Source organism: Sphaeramia orbicularis, chromosome 13 (genome assembly GCF_902148855.1).
Source record: "Sphaeramia orbicularis chromosome 13, fSphaOr1.1, whole genome shotgun sequence".
Classification (NCBI taxonomy): Eukaryota; Metazoa; Chordata; class Actinopteri; order Kurtiformes; family Apogonidae; genus Sphaeramia; species Sphaeramia orbicularis.
In genome coordinates, this window is record NC_043969.1 from 34853901 (window position 1) to 34874876 (window position 20976).

Below are 20976 nucleotides of genomic sequence, written 5' to 3' on the forward strand. Positions count from 1 at the left end.
AGTGTTGATTGAAATCCCATGACCGCATCTTTTGTTTCGATTACAGACCCGTAGTGACAGAAATTACACACTTCGCATCTAAGAGACGTGTGCACAGCTCAATATAATTGTTAAAATGACCGGTGAAAATATATATTAGGCTTTTCTCTGTCTTTAGGAGGACATTTAGAGAATCACAAAGTGCTTTTCAGAAATGTTTAAAGCCTGTAGAGTTCCACAAACAGGCATTTTTCCCTCCATATATCATCCAGACACTATACACACATATACATACTGTATGTAAATAGACAGGAAGGGTATGGCATGCACATGTGTCTAAGGCTATTCACTCAGACTCAAGGGAAAGGGGATGAAAAATCAGGTAGCATAGCCTTGACAAGTGTGAATATGTCTGTTACCCTTTCACTCAAAGTCTGTCAGCAGACTGGCCAAGCTGACAAACCAGAGCTGAGCTGAGACTCTAACCCCACAAACAAGGTCGTAGATAGACAGCTCTGGCCTCAGCACACTTCAGCAGACATGTTTAACCCTGTATAGGTCTGTGAAAAGTGGGCCCTGACAGGGATTAGAGCAGGTACGTCAGGCAAAACAAACTACGTCGACTTTAAATCATGGACTTTTATTGTGCTAGTGTGATCGGTTCTTGAACGGTTTTAAAGCGTTGGGAGCTGATTTGGCCGTTTTCCGCCTCTCTTTTTTCCTTTTCTTCACGTCCCTTCCTCGGCCTCACAGTTGAAATACTGTGCTGTAGTGCAAAGGCGCTCCATTTACCAGTAATTACCAGCCATCCATCACTCCTCAGATTGCCCGAGGTCGAGCCCCCTAATGCCCCGTTTGCCCCCTCGCATCACCCCTATTCCTTCACCCCCCGAACAGACATGTGGTCACTGTGGCAATTATGTTGAGTGCACCCTGAGCTCTACACTTGGAGTTGGTGGGTAAGGCCTCTGTGCGAACACTGCTGCTGTTGTGATGCCTGCCGCCTGCTTCTTGCTGTCCCCTGAGTGGCCCAGCCTGCCGACACATTGCCCCACAATGCCACATTCACCCGTGCCTTAACCCTGCCCTGTTTACAGGAAAGGACTGGCAGGCCGTGTTTAAATAGAATGCATTTAGTTTGTCTACCAGCACAAGGCCAGGGTCAGTTGGCCACCTGACTCCTGTGTCAGACCGGACTGACTTATGGCTCAGCAAGTCACTGCTATAACAAGAGGTCAGCTGTGGCATTCTGCGTACAAGAGAAGGGTCACATCCTCTCAGAGTATTTTACAACATGCTCCCTCGGACAATCTCCGCACAAAGGCGTCATCCAGAAGATTCAGACGTCCAGTTTTGGGAAATGTTTTACATTCTAATATATTGTAAAGAATTCGTTAAAACAAAACTGCATTAATAAACAGTTTCCGTAGTTGTCTATGGAGACTTTGGACTCTCAATCAAGAAATAATGCTTATATTTGGATTAAATTGTACTTTTCATTACAATCACGCTTTATATTAGAAGTATTATTTCATAGATCATTAGGCCTTTGTAAATACTCATAAGGTAATCAGTGTTGTTGTGTTAAAAAGCTAATTTATAAGATGTAATTTAGCTTCAATAGTAACTTCTTCAGACATTTATTATGTAGATATATGGACTAAGAACCTTCTTAACGGTGGTAGACTGACATACAGTCGCCGAAAACAATATTAGACCATCAAAAGTCATCAAAAACAATGGTTATGCAATCAAGTACTAACTCCTGTGTGTATCATGTGACTAAAACAGACAGAAAAGAAACACGGAATGCCTAAAAGCACTGTTTTTGTCAGTACAATGCCATAGATATTGATGTAAGAATTGCAGTGATTTTGGTTATTATCAAGAAAACCATGGAAAATGGATAGATATCAGCTCTTAAATTAAACTCTTATGAGCTATTTTTGTTGTTATCATTATATTTGTCCAAACAAATGGACCTTTAGTTGTACCAGGCATTAAAATGAACAAGAAATTGAAGAAAACAAGGGGTGGTCTAATAATTTTTCCTTGACTGTATAGACATTAATAAAAGTATTAGTTGTGTATAATTGTTACAGCTTTCATACTTAATATTCTAGACCTTTACCTGTATTTTTGGTTTATTAACATTAAGACAGTACATTTATTATGCATCCATGAGCTGTTATTGTGAGAGAAAAATGTCTTGCCTCTCTCAGTAAAAGTCTTAAAGATGCTAATATCAACACATTTTTTGTCATTGTTAAAGTTTCATCATAATATAAACCAAACCTTGAGCTGAGAAATGTTAGGTTTTGTTAATTTTGACTTTTTATGCAAATAGCATATTTATTTTCAATATTATTAGGCTGTTTATGTCAGATGCATGCTGATATTTTCACTATATAACACATATTTTTTCTTTGGGTGGAAATTTAAGCCGCAACAGCAAAGAAATGCATATCTGTAATTGGAGTAAAATTATGGAATAACCTTGATAAAGAATTAAAAACATGCACATCTGTCACTACATTTTAAAGGTTGTGTAAAACTAAAGTATTCAGCAAATATAAAATAGCCTATTCAGATAAAGTAAGCCAATTATCAGTATAAACCTAAGATTTTGCTTAGATTATATTATTTGTTTTATTCATATTATTTTTCAAAACTGTGCCATCTTGTTATCTTGTTTTGTTTCTGCTACTTTCCTTCTTGTAAATAGGGTAGGCATAAATAAGCAGTTGCTTCAACCTACGCCTTTTCGCCCATGTTTAATATAGAAAGTGTGTATGTATACGTCATGTTCTGTTAAATGGATGAATAAATTACTACTACTAAAGAATGATACTTGTCAATCCACTAAACACATATGATACAGGCTGTGTACTAAACAGTCCAGAAGACATGTACTCTAAGTATAAATATGTAAATTGATATCTCATATTGGGAATATTCTAGTCCCTTCTGTACCTGACACACCATATTCTGTGAAACAATGGCAGATGTATGGCATGGGGTTCTACTCCTGGCACCTTATAATGAGTCATAGAGTGTTGCTTTCTTTCCTTTACTAATGACTGCGGCTTTAATGGTCTTCACTGAGAGCAACAGAAGGAGCTGGAGGTGCAGAATTCGAGACCAGTTGCAGCCATTGTTTCTGCAAATGAGCTTTTCACACCTGCCCTTGTTTCATTAGAGAGTTGTCTGCCTCTGCAGCTCGCCGTCTACAGAATGGAGATGAGGGTAGAAGCTGTGAATGTCTGTGTTCACTCCTGCGAGAGTGTGTGCATGTGTGAAAGTAGATATGGGTGTGTATGTGTGTGGGTGGTGATCACATGTGGATCTGTTCGGCGCACATCTACTCTCTGCAGATGCAAATTCTTTTTTTTTTGTGTATGTGACGGGCAAATTGGAAACATGATTTAGGAGGCCTACCATTTCTTACCCCTTTTGTTTAAAAGCTACAGTGTACACAAAACAATAAAATACAGCTTTACAAATTGAATTTAGAAACATCCATCCATTAAAATATAACTGTGTACTGTTTGTACCCACAGGTGTTGGTTGTAGATTAATAGTGGCATAATCTGCATGCATAATATGTCATTCATTTGCTTATGTTTTGTCTCCACAGGGTTAGTATGCATGAAGTCAAGCACTTCAGTGGTGGAGCTTGTCATGCTGCTTTGTTCTCAGGTGAGTCTTTTTTTCCACCTACTTTTGTCCTAAAATCCTCCTCATACATCTGTAATGTTTTTTTTTCTTGTCTTTGTGCCTGATAGATAGATAGATAGATAGATAGATAGATAGATAGATAGATAGATAGATAGATAGATAGATAGATAGATAGATAGATAGATAGATAGATAGATAGACAGACAGACAGACAGACAGACAGACAGACAGACAGACAGACAGACAGATAGATAGATAGGTTGATTCATTCATTCATTCATTTTAATGGTACAACTAAAGCTACATTTGTTTGGACAAATATAATGATAACAACAAAAATACCTCATACTAGTGTAATTGAGAGCTGATATCTAGTCATTTTCTATGTTTTCTTGATAATAACCAAAATCACTTCAGTTCTTACATCAATATCTTTGTCATTGTACTGACAAAAACAGTGCTTTTAGGCATTCCATGTTTTCTTTTGTCTGTTTTAGTCACATGATACACACAGGAGTTAGTACTTAATTGCATAACCATTGTTTTTGATGGCTTTTGGTGGTTTTAATAATTTTTTCTGCAACTAGATAGATAGATAGATAGATAGATAGATAGATAGATAGATAGATAGATAGATAGATAGATAGACAGATAGATAGATAGAGTCTCAGAAAAAATTAATAAGCCACCCTTGTTTTCTTCAGTATTTTGTTCATTTTAATGCCTGATACAACTAAAGGTACATTTGTTTGGACAATATAACGATAACAACAAAACAGCTCATAGTAGTTTAATTTCAGAGCTAATATCTATCCATTTTCCATGGTTTTCTTGATAATAACCAAAATCACTCAAGTGACCTAACATTTCTCAGCACAAAGTTTGGTTTATATTATGATGAAACCTTAATAATGACAAAAAATGTGTTAATATTAGCACCTTTAAGACTTTTACTGAGCGAGGCAAGACATTTTTCTCTCGTAACTGCTAGTGGATGGATAATAAATGTATTGTCTATATGTTGATAAACCAAAACTACAGATAAAGGTCTAGAATATTAAATGTGAAGGCTGTAATAATATTAACAATTAAACACAACTGATGCTTTTATTAATGTCTATACAGTCGTGGAAAAAAATTTAGTCCACCCTTGTTTTCTTCAATTTCTTGTTCATTTTAATGCCTGGTACAACTAAAGGTCTATTTGTTTGGACAAATATAATGATAACAACAAAAATAGCTCATAAGAGTTTAATTTAAGAGCTTATATCTATCCATTTTCCATGGTTTTCTTAATAATAACGAAAATCACTTCAGTTCTTAGATCAATATCTATGGCATTGTACTGACAAAAACAGTGCTTTTAGGCATTCCATGTTTTCTTTTCTGTCTGTTTTAGTCACATGATACACACAGGAGGAGTTAGTACTTGGTTGCATAACCATTGTTTTTGATGACTTTCGATGGTCTAATATTATTTTCGACGACTGTATGTCAGTCTACAACCGTTAAGAAGGTTCTTAGTCCATATATCTACATAATAAATGTCTGAAGAAGTTACTATTGAAGCTAAATTACATCTTATAAATTAGCTTTTTAACACAACAACACTGATTACCTTATGAGTATTTACAAAGGCCTAATGATCTATGAAATAATACTTGTAATATATATATAATATATATATAATGTAATATACTCGATTGCATAACCATTGTTTTTGATGACTTTCGATGGTCTAATATTTTTTTCCGCGACTATAGATAGATAGGTAGATAGATAGATAGATAGATAGATAGATAGATAGATAGATAGATAGATAGATAGATAGATAGATAGATAGATAGATAGATAGATAGATAGATAGATAGATAGATAGATAGATAGATAGATAGATAGAAAATGGTTGAAAATGCTACCGTTACTGCTGTTTAATCTCAGTTAAAACGTCAGTTGTCAGTGTAATAGTGAATCATTCGATCCCTTGATGATGTCCAGAGTCTCACAGCGCACAGAAAATCCACTAACTTTCTCACTACACCGACGTTTAATCCTGAGCCCCACCTCATGCAACGCTACTAGTGACTGATCACCTCCACTGTGACCCTCTGAGTCTCTTGTTAAGCCCTTGTTTTAGAGAAGGTCAAAGCCCCGATGTAGCAGTTAGAACAGGAGATATTTAACATACCTTCTGTCAGCCCATCAGTCTTGCGTCGGGAGCCCATAAGGAAGCCATTACTTGGTGCCTCTTTGTGGATCCAGACTGCAGGGCCAGAGCCTTGAGGAGGCGGGTTGCCACTATGTGTGCTCCGTGGTATCCGCAGTCCAAAGCCCTCTTCAGCAGGGAGCTCAACCTCTGTTATATGGAGGCCATTATTCAGAGAGTTTCCTCCAAAAAGTAGGTATAAATGGGACAGCCAGCACTGAGTTATTGTTCTTTTGAAGGTTTTGATGGGCTTCTTTTTTGAGCAGCCTTTCTGTCTGTAGAGAATCTGTGGAAAGTTGCTTTTTCCAGCGCTAGGATTTATTGCAGATGAGAGCGTCAGCATGCTGTTAAGGGTCTTAGTCCATCCCCCCTTCACAAAGATAGCATTACTGTGGCTCCAGAGGTTCCTGCCATTAGAGGCTCTGGGGATGAAACCCAGGCTGAGATATCGATCAAGACAGCGAGGCCTTGAAACTGGACCTATAGCCCAGTGTCCTTCTGCAACCTTTCAGAGAGAGACAAGTCACTGTTTCATATAGTAGCATCAGTTATGTTAGTAGCTAATATGATAAAGCACCACGAGGCAATGACGGATCAGTTTTATCAGGATCAGCTGCACCGTGTTGTTATAGTTCATGAAAACTTAGACTGAAAAGTGTGAGAGTTGAACTATAACAACAGTTCACCGAAATAAAATTCAAACTGTGTTAACCCTTTAAAACCTTAGCCTAAAATGGTTTGCCTGGACTTTTTTGTCTTATTTTGACTGTAAAAAGGATATAGAATATGCTGTGAGTGAGTCTGTTGGTCCATTTTTCCAGAGCACTTTTTTTTTTCAGATCTTTCAAAATCTAGCAATCATTTACAATTTACAGCATGTTATAATACAGCTAAAACGGCTTCTTCTCCAGCTTTTAGTACAGGCGTGACTGAAATTACCATAATGAACGATAAAGTCTATAAAGTGTAATGTCTCAGGATTCAGAAACCATTGGAATTTTTCTAATTCCACAAACAGTGAAATAGTTACAGCCATCAAGAATGCATATGTGCAGGGTGTGTCAGCGACGACATGTCAGGTTTTAAAGAGTTAATAAGATAACTAAAGAAACTAACATTTTCCCCAACTGTTGTGCATTGCATTCTCTATACCACTTTTTTTTGTGGTCTGCAAAACTGAAAAGGCTTTGCATTAGTGCTTGGCATTTTAATAACTTATAACTTTTTGCAATCCAATAACCACGCCACTTTAGGACAATCAGTCAATAACTCACTGTTAATGCCCCCACCACCACCACCACCACCACCACCAAACTAAAATAGTAATAACTAGAAAAGCACTTGGAGAGCGCAGACCTCCGCCAAGGCAGATCAGTCCCCTCCCCCGATCACCACCAAAACTTAATCATTTGTTCCTTGTACCAGTGTCAACATTTCTTGAAAATTTCATCCATATCCATCCATAACTTTTTGAGTTATCTTGCTAACAGACAAACGAACAGACATGAAAACATAACCTCCACCGTTCCTTGGCGGAGGTAATAAGAAAAACTGATCAGCCAAAGAGTCGTTGAACCACAAGTATACACTTTAAACACTTTTTCAGACTTTACATATTTCTTGGAGAACATTTTTAATAAAATGCTGGCCTCCAATTGAGTAAAATATTGCCATATGTCATTTTACTACAAACATCTGCTCTTGCATCCTGCACAGAGACTAAAGTGAAGATGCAGTACTCGGGCAGAAACAGTGGCATAAATATTAGTTCCGCCTCTGTATGAAGTAAAACATAAATCTCCTCCCACCTCTACCACAAATAAAAATTGCTTGAATCTTTAAAAAAAAAGATGCCAACTGTGCTTACCGCTTTGGCTAATTGACTAATTTATTAATTGTGCACATCTGTACTTTGCATAATATGAGTAAAGTATATTTGATGTTATGCATTTGTTCATTATTTTTCAGATTCAATAAATGAAGGCTTCCTGAAAAACTGAAGCTAACAATTCAAGAGAAAAAGTAGATTTTATCAAAATTAACCCATAAAGACCCAAACATCCACCACCGACCATAAGCATCTGCTGACGTCAACTGGTTAATACCTGTTGATCCACTAATCCTATCAATACATGTAAATAATTGGTGTAAAATACAGTTTTTCATCTTTTCATGGTCATCAGATATGACACATTTGGACGTTCAGAGGCTCCGTAGTGAATGTGGAAACACCGTCATCTTCTGCAACATTGATTCACCAGTAAAACCTGTGAAGTTTGATAAATGACAGTGGATGGAGACATTGGTTTATGTTCAGTTAATGACAGATTTTACTGAAAAAGTCAGTTTTTCTTCTCTGTTTTTGATATGACAACCCTTAATTTTATGAATTTAATTATGAACATCTACATAATCAGTAAATTAAATAATGGAAAATATCTAATTTTTTTAATGGATTATGTTTTAATAAATGGTGTTCAATATGTTAAAAATCATTCTGGAACTGCCACAAAAGTAGCACTGGGTCTTTATAGGTAAATTTCAAACTAAAACTATTAATGGGTCAAAACACAGTATTCGAAATCTCTCTGACGGGACATTTTAGAGACAATTTGACAGATTAGTGTTGCTAAATGACCTACATTTTTACTTTTAAATTCATTTTTGCTTTACTTGGACCATAAGGGATTATCCAAAACAAGGAGCTACTTTATATTGAAATAAATGTTGGAGTGGCAGTCAATTTAAGTTCGCTCTCTGATGGGACATTACTGTGTTTTGACCTTAATGCACTTGTAAAACTAAAGTTAAACTAAAACAGTCTCAAAAACTAAACTAAAAGACTCAGTAAACACTGCAGTAGCTCTTCTCCTGCATATCTTCCCCTGGAGTAGCAATATGCAAAGTTGTTTTATTCTTACATAATTTACACTGAAATATATAATTGACACGTTTAATACTCAGGTACCAACCTTTCCTGGATGCACAATGAGTTTTGGCTGACATCACTATAAAATGCCAACTTCAGCGTATCCCTCACATATTTCAACATTAATGTTTTAAGACAGCAAAGAGGGCACTTAGCTGACCTTTAGTCCCTCTATGTTTTGTGACCTGTCAGTTATATGAATAAATTAGTGCTAATGATCTGCCTTTTCTTATTTATGCATACTAATCACTGCAATCATCGTGCGGCTGGCCGTGGCTGCAGACACTTGCTGTCTGTCCTCAGCCTGGGCAGCTGAATGAAAAGGTCAAGCAGCTCTGTTTCTTGTAACAGCTTAAACATACAGGGGAGATCTAGAGTGGAGCCACAGAGATTTAGTGATGGAAGGCCTCCAGATGTGCAGACTATAACAGCAGAGCAGAGCAGATAAAAGCAAAGGCTCCCGCACACTGACAGGTTGGATTGAAACACCACAAATACTTAGTGCCCTGCTGAATTTCAAGAAGATGAAAGTGGGTGGAGAGAGTCTTCTCAAGGCCAGTTAGCTGTTTTCTCAGATGGAAGTTGTGGGAGTTTCAGTCCATAAAAAGGTGGTACATTTGTACAGAATGGATGAAGGATGGTGGTTTTGCCTAGAAGTGTCTTGAGCCAACAACATCCTCAATAAAACTTCAGCTGTATAGAAGCTTTTAACAAATGTACGGCTATCTGGAGTTGTTTATTCTACCGCAATGAGCCATTTTCAGCAAAGAAATCGCAGAAAAAAAACAGTGATTTCCTACCTGACCGATACCATCATTATCAAGTAGCTGATGAAGTAGTAGTAGTAGTTTATTCGGTCGTTAATTGCTTTAAACAACAAACAAAAACAACATATCCGTTGTTCAATATACAATGCGACCGAAAGGGTTTAGACTGAAGTCAAGACTTATATTTCCTAACCCTATTTATAATTAACACAATGTTTCCATATGAAAACAAACTAACAAAAAGATTTTCAGTGTAATCATTGCTAAATATACAACAGAAAATAATACATATTTAATTTAATTCAGATAAATCATGTCCTTATCTCAGCTACCAATGTTGATCCTAGTCTTTTAAACTAGTATTTTCTATGGTCAATCCTGAGCTCTATATTGATTTATTTATTTATTTATTTGCACATCATAAAACAGCAAAAGAAAATTAACCCTTTCATGCACTGTCCACTCCAGTGGACAGTTCTTCTCCGGCTGTTCTCTTGTATATTAATGGGTTTTGTTGTTTTAGTTCCATATCAGCCAACACAGTGGGCACTTATGCACCATCCCATACACTGTAATTCAGATCATTACTGTAACTTTACTGTTCTTGATAAACCTGATCTGCAGTAACATGTTTGACTGTAAATCAATTGTTATTTGTTAGACAAGAAGGTTTTTTTTTTTTGCATATTATCTCCATGAAGTAAGTAATTACTAGCATTAGAATATGTTAAAATGTGAGAAGACATCAGATTAGCAGCATTAAAAATGTTTTTATTTCATTCTTTTCATATCACTCTCTGATATTGGGTTTTAAACACATGTTTCTTTACTTCAAAAATTAAATGCATGGATATTTTTGTGACTCCATAGAAAAAAAACACCTCGATCGCATTGTTTTTTTCATGGCTGAACACTGAAGAAGAAAATCTTGACTAGGGTTCTCATAATTCGTGCATGAAAGGGTTAAAAAAACAACATTCAAACAAATAACATCATTGTGCAGGAGAGGTTAAAAGCCAAAAAAGGCTTATATGAATACCTCCCCAGAAATAAAAAATACACAGGAAAAAAAAAAGAAAGAAGAATTAAAAATACAATATAACTAAACTCTTCAAATTACAAATCATTAAATACGAATCAAATGATATACAGCCTTACATTTTTTCATGAATTAGAATCCTTTTCAGATGCTTTTAAAATAATGCTAAAGAAGATGTTGATTGAAGTTGTTGATTTTTGAATAATAATTTAAAAGTTTTAATTGTTTTAGACTGTTTTAATCGATCTTCCAGGCCATTCCAAAGATTAACCCCTCTAACGGAAATACATCTACTTTTTTATTTGTTCTTGCCTTAGCTTTTTAAAAAAACAAAACAAAACAAAAAAAAAAAAAACAGAAGGGTTTAATGGAAGCCAAGAAAATGCAAAGAGCCATAATTCAGCACAAACTGGACTAAGAGAATGCTCAAAGTAGAACTAGGCCAGAGGTAGAAGGCAGTGGCTCCAAGGGAACATGTGGCTTTTAGCGCCTCTCCAGTGACTCCCTGAGGGTTTATTCAGGGATGGAAGCAAAAAAAAAAAGCAGAAATGGTTGTGTTATTTTTACATAAGTATATTATTTTGAGCTATTTTACATCAGTCGAATCTAAAATCGCCTACAAGACTTATTGGCAGCAAGTCAGTCTGTCATTTAATGTGAGGCAACCAACATGAAATACAGCTGAAGAAAACCAAACAGATCTAAATCCCAAATGGTTAATCTGAAGCTGAACACAAAAAAAATGTTAGTGGCCACATTTATGAGACCAGTTCAACTCAAATTCCAGGGAAGTTGACAGCCTCAGTATGAAAAGTTAACGCTGTGAGCGCTAAAAAGTACTTAAACTCTACAGTACAGGCAAAGTTTGTTTCAAAATAGAAATGAACAGTTTTTTTTTACACTGTGCATCTGTAAAAAGTGTTGACTATGCACCCAGATCAGAATTTTTTAGCTACAATTTGCTTCATGCACCACATGATAGCTACATTTTTTTTTTCTCCTTCAGAAAGATACAATTATTTTTCATTCTAGCCAAAAATGGCTTTATAGATCTTTAACCAACACCTGAACTAGACTAACATTAGTTATCATGTTAGCTATAGCATCCTCATAAATTAGCATCATTTTAACCCATAAAGACCCAGTGCTACTTTTGTGGCAGTTCCCAAATGAATTTGTCTTTCTATTTAACCTTTTTTAAGTGTGACATTTAAAAAGCACACTTAAAAGCTTGTCAACTAATTCCTTTGTTTTCTCTCAACAAAGTGTTTATTTTAAAGAAATGGTTGGTTACGTGTTAAAATAATTAATATTTGTGACTAAAAAATCACTATATATGCACGCAAGTTGTAATTTTCTTAAAACTGCAAAGTCATTTTTTCATTTTAAAGGAGGCCCAAACCTCAAATTTATCAAAATTTTTATGATGCAGTTCATTAAATACTTGGACAAAGAATGGACCACACATAATTGAAAAAATCCGGTGGTTTATCTTTATTTTTTAGAAAAAGTTATTTAGTAACAGGAATGAACATTGGGTAACAGGAATGAGTGTGTGTGTTAGAGTGGTCCAAAAATTTTTTTTTTCAGATTCTCTGGATTAGAACCCTGCATTTGGTTCCATATCTGGCCATATTACTTCGGTCCAAATTTTATGCAAATGAACTTATATTTAGAGGTTGCACAGACACGTGCAGATTGCTCTAGTATATACGATAACAGAACTAGCCAAATGAATATAATAATTTCAACTGTAAAACTTTAAAATCAAGTGAATAGTATTATACTGAGTAACATTCACTAATAAATCAATAAACCAGAGGATACTACTCACTCCCGTTACTGTTACTCAGTCCTGTTACTCTTTATTTGAGTAACAGGACTGAAAGTAACAGGAATGAGTTTTTAGCACAGAATTAGCAAGTTCATGAAATACAGCCACATGGCATTCATGGTAATAGCATGAGGACACTGAGCACATTCTTGTGATTTGCAAAAAATATGTATTTTTAAGATAAACAAATAACATCTAAGAAATAATTTTGGTAACAGGACTGAGCGTTGAGATTAACCTTCTCAGTCACAGTTAAAATATCATCAAATATATAGAAAAAAAAATGAAAGAACTTTGATCTTTTGATCGTCCCATGGCCTTCAGAAAATCCAGCTGATGTAACTTCCTGCTGAACATGGGACTTGTGGAATGTTCCAAATTTTTCAGAGGGGAGAATGTGTTAGGGTAACAGGACTGAGTGAGAACCCAGGGACACGACTAAAATGTATATTTTCACAAAAATATTATGGATTTCTCATGAAAAAAAAATGTATTTAAAGCATAGATGGAATATGGAGTCACACAACAATGCAAAAAAAAAAACCAAAAACATTTCTGAAGTATTTTAATCATTATATTTCATGGTAAAGTGTAGCATTAGAGAATGGGGACAGGCAACAAATGCTATTTTTCAGTGTTCTAAGTAGTTTTTATTAATGTTTTCAAATAAATATTTGAAATTAGATCAATGTGCAGGACACTTTGCCTAATAGTAAAATGTATTTTAGAGTTGATTTTCATGCACATTTATATATATAATGTCCTGGGGACGGAAATGGCACCCATTCAGTGGAATGGCCCATGACTTTATTGCTAGTTGTGTATCGCTAACCATTAGGGCTATTATTATTTAGAAGGGGGCAGGAAACGTAAGATTTTTTTCATCCTGCTCCTTTTCGAGTATGGGTGTGTAAATGTTTGTTCACCTGATGATTATTGAATATCTGCTAATGAAATGCACGTCCATGAACGAAATAAATGAAATGAAATAGGTTAAAGTTGCTAGCTCGCTTAATATGGTGCTCCTCTATTGTGAATGGGACACATATAGAACTTAAAACACTGAGTTCAACTATACATATCACATTTTTCTTATCCAAGCTGCTGACCAATCTTCCACTGGCCTCCACAGGGGCTGTGATCTGGTCACAGGTTGTATTTACATCAAGGATCATGTCGCTTTCTTATGGAGGCGCACGTCAGGTCTAATTCCCCTCAAATAAATGGCAGAGTACTTTTTTTTTTTTTTTTTAATATGCAATGAAAGACAACCTCCTTTGGGATCCCAGCTCTCCAGTTAAAAAAAAAAACACAAGAAAAAAGAAAGCCTCTGAAGTGCTATCTCAGCTGTCAACAAGCATACCTCAGACAAGATAGCAAATTTGACTAGTTCATGCTATGCCTCCGCTGACCTGCTGCCATTCTCCTGGCATCGCCCAAGTGTCACATCTGCCTTGATTTCCGTATTTATCTTTGTCACGTGAGCGCAGTGCAAGTGGAACCTCAGAAGATTGGCTGTACATGATCCCTGTCCAAATCAAGAACAGCTTATTCCAGGCAGATACTGTAACAGAAGAGGAGGGGGGGGTCACAGGGAACATTTGGAGACCAGATGCTCAGCAGTTTGTCATCACCATCTTCCTGACTTAACGCATTGTAGGGTCAGACTGAGTACTGTTGCATGAACCAGTATGTGTCAGGCACGACAACCGTGTACAAAAACATGCGCCCATACATAATAATGTCAATGTCAGTTATTCTGTTACAGTACACAACAAATCTTGCATACCTTGTTTAGATATTGACAGTGAACCAGTAGTGCGTATCACTGTGTGCATGAACAATTGCGGCATTTATTGTCACATTTACTCCGACGTATACAAAACAGCTTATTTTAAATGGACTGATCAAAGGCTTCTTATATACAGGGTGTATCAAAAAAAAAAATATATATATACATTTTGAAAAATCACCCCCATTTCCGCATTTGATAATTTTTGGAATTTTCTTCAGGCACATCAGATTTGTACTCAGCTTTTAAAGGAAGCTTACAAGATTTTTAAGTTGCACTAACTTCATATACTTCTTTAAGTTAAAGGCAGAAATGACTGCTCAAAATCAATATGTTATTAACCCTTTCATGCACGAATTATGAGAACTTTAATCAAAATTTTTTCCTGAGTGTTTTTATTCCTCTTTAGGCATGAAAAAAACCCCGATGCGATTAAAAATTTTCTTCTGAAAAGTAAATAATAATAATTAAAAAAAAACAAACAAAAAACAATAATAATTAAAAAAAAAAATACATAAAAAAATAATAATGGAAAAAAATAAATCTCATGAACCTATTTGTCATGACGTTCCAAAAATGTCCACTCAGCTGGACACCACACGTTTAATTTTTGACACACAGAAATATGTATTTACTGATAAATTGTGTGAAAACTATGGGGAGGGCTTGTGATTCTGGGGCTTTATGCTCAGGAGAGATCTACATAATGTTACCAATTCATGCCAGAAAAGATATGTAGTGTCTTAAAACTTTAATAAAGATATGTGTAAAAAAAACCAACAACAACAACAAGGAAAAGAACAACAAAATCCATGAATATACAAGAGAACAGCTGTAGAATAGCTGTCCACTGTAGTGACCAGTGTGCATGAAAGGGTTAAGTTAAGACTGTTTTCCTTGTTTTTCATTTAGACCAACTTAATAAAATAACTTATCAACTGATTTAAATGTGTACGTGTAACAAACTTAATTTTTTAAGCAGTGAAAGCTCTTGATTTTAAGCTTAACATACTAACCCCATGAAACATTTTTTAGAGTGTAGGTGGTGGTTGGTGTTGGTTGGTGGTTATTTGTCCAAATTTATAGACCCAGGTTTTCATGCATGAGTGAGCAGGGGCAAATTGCGTAATCCAAGTTAAAACTGATTTGCGCAAAGTAGTGGTGGGATTTAAATCCAATCAAAGGTCATGGGAGGGGACAACTGGCATCCATTTTGTTTTCCACAAAATTGCCAGGTTACAGTATTAACACTTTGGCCACCATGTCAATTTCATTTCTTTACCCATGGCAACTGTTCCTGCCTTTCAATGTTAATTATTACCTCCGCCAAGGAGGTTATGTTTTTGCCAGGGTTTGTTTGTCTGTCTGTTTGTTTGTCTGTCCGTTAGTGTGCAACATACCTCAAAAAGTTATGGACAGATTTTGATGAAATTTTCAGGGTTTGTTGGAAATGGGATAAGGAAGAAATGATTAACTTTTGGGGGTGATCCGGAAGAAATCCTGGATTCTGGATCACTTTGAAATTTTCGTTAACATTGTGGTAAATGGGGCCAAAATTTTCGTTTCCCAATATCTCGCTTAATTATTGACCAAAACTCATGAAATTTAACTCAGGAATTGACAATGGGGTCCTCTATCACATTTCAAAGGCTGATCCGGATCTGATCCAGAAGGCGGATTTTATTTAAAAAAATAAATGTAGGATTTGTATCATCGATTATGTGGGGAATTTTTGCGCTTCGCGGAGGTCTGCGCTCTCCGAGTGCTTTTCTAGTTCAACTTGTTTTGGCCTGAAAATGTCACTGAGGACAGGACGGGTTAGGGTTAGGGTCAGGGTTAGGGTTAGGGTTAACTATGATCATAACCGTAAGTCCATAAAAGAAAATTCGAAAAATTATCAAATGCGGAACTGGGGGTAATTTTTCAAAATGTATAGTTTTTTTTGATACACCCTATAGAATATGTTAATAGACTTTGATCCATATACATTTGCAGCCCCTTTGGACTGAAATTTTTCTCCCTCTTATTTTCATGTGTTATTTTTTTTCTCCTCTTTTCAACTGGGGCCCTCTCTGTTTTCCCTTCCATTTGCACCTCACTGAGGGTACAGGAGAGCCGAATTTCCCACAGTGAAAGGCGCACTCTCAAACTGCTTTTTAATCATTTCCAGAGCATGTTGTGAGACAGCAAGTGCTGGCACTCTGGCCCAGGGCTCGGATCCCTTCCAGACGCACACTGCAGGGCTCAATGAGTCTGCTCAGTAATCTGTCACTGTAAGGGACAGAGGAAATGGCTGTATTTAAGTGAGAGGATACAGTTTCATCCCACAATTACATCTCTCCTGTGTTTACAGATCTTTTCACAGAGGAAGACAGGATGGTCACAGATGCGGTGCAGAATTTCAGCTTTTTATAGCCCCCACTTTTTTTTTTTTCCTTGGATATATGAACTGAAGGCCTTCATAGCTTACTTGAATTACAAACTATCAAATGTAATCTAAATTACAGTTGAAATACGCAATTTATACGGTGAAATGTCATTCTTGCAACGCATATCTAAAACATCTAGTGGTTTGGATTGAACGTGCATACCCCTGATCCATTTACATTTTAAGTAAGCTTATATAATAAAAGTTTTTTTTAAATACTCTGTTAGATTTTGTTCTTAAATTCAAGTTTTTATTTGATTTTGTAATGGAGAATTTACATGTTTTACATTCACATGCACATATAACATTCTACAATGTTGCTTTTTTAATGTTTCTTTTCTTTTCAAATAGAACAAAACACTATCTGTACAATTGTTTTTCTGTGTATATCTCCAGTGTTATCACTTCTTGGACCCCCCCCCCCCCCTTTTTTTTTTTTTTTAAACAACAATCCAATCCAACTTTATTTGTAAAGCACTTTAAAACAACCACAGTGGACCAAAGTGCTGTACAGAAAAATAAATAAACAAAATAACAGAGGAAAATACAAGAATAGATTAAACAGAAATAAATAGATAACAAAACATTAATAAAAAAAAATAAAATAAAAATAATAATAATAATAATAATACAAACAACAGTAATAGTAGCTAAACAACAGTGGGTTTCACAATTTTTTCCTTCTGACTGTTCATAAACTCCATCCATAGTTTCCAGTATTCCTCAAATTTGTCATGTTTTAGTCTTAATGCAAATGTGAGTTTCTCCATCAGGGACATTTCTTTAACAAGTTCTATCCAATCTTCTAATGTGGGTAGTTTGTCAGTCATCCATTTTCTAGTGATTACTTTCTTGCTCGCAACCAACAAAATATTCAACAGATTTTTTTTTTTTTTTACAAAATCCTTTTATACAGTCTGGTTGTTTGCCTAAGAACATAGTTTCGAAATTTACTCTGTTACATTTGTTCAGGACGATAGGTGGCTTGCTTTGTGATGTTTTTTGTTTTGTTTTGTTTTGTTGTTTGTGTTTTGTGTATGTTCTGTTCTGTATAAAAACAACAATTCCTATTGTTTAGATTTTTTTTTTGCACTACTGCTGTAAAAAACTCAATAAAAAAAATGACAGTAATAAATAATAAGGAAACCTTGCCCCAGTCACTTTATCAATGCTTTATTTTATTTTTTCCCAATAATGAGACAGTTTAAGACAGCTCCAAAATACATGATGATGATGATGAGCCTAATTCATTCCACGTAACCTCCAACAAGATGTGTCTGCATAATCCGTTAGATTTTATCTGTATTGTCTCATTGCATTTTCATGAAAACAAATCAACCTTCCTAGTGTTGTGTGTATGAATATAAGGGTCAAAACACGGTATTCGAAATCTCTCTGACAGGACATTTTAGAGATGTTTTGACAGATTAGTGTTGCTAAATGACCCACATTTTTACTTTTAAATTCATTTTTGCTTTAGTTGGACCATAAGGGATTATCCAAAACAAGGAGCTACTTTATATTGAAATAAATGTTGGAATGGCAATCAATTAAATTTCACTCTCTGACGGGACATTACTGTGTTTTGACCCATAATTACCTGTTTAACCTATTTAACTATTTATTATCTGAAAACAAAAATCTGTAAATGACTGAACATGCAAAACTTTTTTTTTCTGTGTCATGTTTCAGGAGTGGCAGAACTCGATTCAGAAGAACGCCGGCCTGGCTTTTATCGAATTAATCAATGAAGGAAGGTAAAGTGTCTCTTAATCTTTCCGTGTTAGCTGTAAAAAGGTTGTTATTACAAGTGGCAGGGCTTAGATTAGCTGTAAAGCATTTTGTCCCTGAGTCGACTCAGTTGGGGGTAAAGGTAAATAAGATTGCGCTGATAAGATGGAAGAAGAACATCAATCCAAGGGCGCTGTGAACCCTGTGTCTACCTTTACTGTATATTCTATTTTCTCCCTTTTCTCTTGTCTCTGGGTGTGGCCAGATTCGGGTTTTTTTTTTTTCTGTGGAGCAGATCAGGGGAGCTCAGCCTCCTCGCCCATCTGCTGACCCATCTGGCCATGCCTCCTCCATGCCCAGCCTCTTTCCTTAGCTCAGCCTGGCTTCTCTCGGTCCCCCGCTGGCTCAGGAACAAAGAACTTCAGTCAGTCCGGCCACACAGCGCTGTCCAGGGTGCTGCTGACAGATACATAATTCCCCAGCCTTACTTTAGTCTCTGCACACCTGTTCTCCTTAACTAGCCTGATCTAGAGCTAGCTTGAGTCCATTTTCTCAGTTTGCTTTACAAGGTGCAGACAGCGGATCTTCTTCATGCGCAACAACAGGGGAGTGTAAAGGGGTTTTCGCACTAAAATACTCCAATGAATTAATATGAACGCTATTGATTATTACTAATACTCACCTTTATTTTCATAAAAGCAAGATCACTATGATGGCTGCCCCTCAATTTTAATGCAGATACAGCATATACCAGTGGTTCCCAACCTTTTTTGGCTTGTGACCCCATTTTGACATCACAAATTTCTGGCAACCCCAGACATTCAAAACAGACTTTTTTTTTTTTTTTTTTTTTGCTAAAATTGATTTTGTTTTTCATCATGTAATAGTTTGCTATACTATGTTGCAAATTAATGTTAATTTTAGACAACAGACATTTTTTTGTACTTATTTATTTAGTTACAGGACAGTGAGTATTGGCATTAGTTACAAAGAACAAGATGCATGCACCAGATTTAGCAAAGAAGCTAATTTCCATCTGTTGTCCTGGACAAACAACTAACATAACAAACATCACTTAAATTACAAAGTCATAATATACTGGAAAAAAGCTGGGAAACATGACAGATATAGAAAAGTCTACTCAGATTGAACGGCTTCAGGCTGCATAATGTATATTATTATGGACAAAGGCAGAAAAGCCAGGTGTAGATTACTGCACAAAGTGAGAATTTGATTTTCCTTGGTCAGTATATGTACAGTCAGTCCAGCTTGGATTTACAAGGCTGACAATTAATACTGAACAAACAAGAACTCAAACTATGAATTATGAAAGAGCTGCAGCATCTGAAACCGACCACAATGAACCTTTGACAGATAAACAGTACCACAGTGCTTCAGTTTCAGCTTCACAGTTTGTCATGTCTTTTATGGATTGGGATTGTCTCTCTCAACTCAACATATTTTTTTATTAGTAAGTTTTATTTTTTATTTTTTTCAATTACTAGAAATTTCAGGCGACCTCATTTGAATTCCAGGCGACCCCACGTGGGGTCCTGACCCCAAGGTTGAAAAACACTGGCATATACCATATGATACAAGGAGTATCATTTTCTGCATCTACATAAGGCGGGATCTGAGAAGTGATAGCAACAGAAATTCCAGTGTTTTCTGCAAAACTAAAAAAAAATAAAATAAAAATACATGACCTAAAAATCAATCTGAAGCAAAGTGAACTCTACTCAGATTAATAAAACTTAAATATACTGTTTCCAAACTGAGAGACACTGTGCTGCACATGTTCATGTCATGATTAAATCCAGATCCATAGACTTTCAGGAGGTTTTACTTACATACTTACTAACATACAGTATGTAGGTCTATAGTTTGAACTTCTATTGGTAAGAGTTTCTTACCTATGAAATAACAATGCTAAAATATAGGAAAGAATGTTTTTGTTTGTATGAAAATGAGCCCTCAGCGTGGCTTCTAATCTATTCTCGGTTACAAAACAAAGCTCGGCGTTGTCAGTCTCTCTCTTTGAAACGGTGAACGTCTGTCTCTTAATGAGTGCTTGTCAACAGTTAAAGAGGCAATAGCAGTTGATGAATGCAGCCTCGGGATTACTGCTTTTCCTTGGGACAGGAGGGAAATTACAATCTGTATCAAGCACTGGAGAGGAACAGAGGCTGCTTTAATTAAAACAAAGCTAACCTAATGGTGTGTAAAATGGCATGTAATCTACACACACTATAGGCAGGATGTTCTTTTCTATTTATTCGAGAAACTGGAATTTCAGTGTGATTGTGGGTGGAGACCTCTAGAGTCAGTCATGTGAGTCTGCGACCAGACTTGTCAGCAGTACTGGCACTAGGTTGATGTGTTGGTCAGTTGGAGAGGATACTCAGTCAGTCAGGGGGAGGGGTCTACTGCAAGGGTCTCAAACATGCAGCCTGGGGGCCAAAAACAGCCCACCAAAAGGTCCAGTGCAGGATGAATTGGTGAAATACAAAAATCAAGGATGTCAAAATAATTTTAGGTCAAGTAGGTCAGACCAGTAAAATATTATCATAACTAGAAAAGCACTCGGAGAGCG

General features: G+C 36.1%; 1 protein-coding gene across 1 annotated transcript in view; it reads left to right on the forward strand.

Moving 5' to 3' along the window:
- The window catches only part of nbeab (neurobeachin b), a 399314-nt gene that overhangs the window by 226574 nt on the left and 151764 nt on the right, over positions 1 to 20976 (forward strand). Inside the window, exons 36-37 of the mRNA XM_030151793.1 lie at positions 3617 to 3678; positions 18345 to 18409. Of these exons, the coding sequence (XP_030007653.1) occupies positions 3617 to 3678; positions 18345 to 18409 (127 nt within the window). The remainder of the gene's footprint in view (positions 1 to 3616; positions 3679 to 18344; positions 18410 to 20976) is intronic.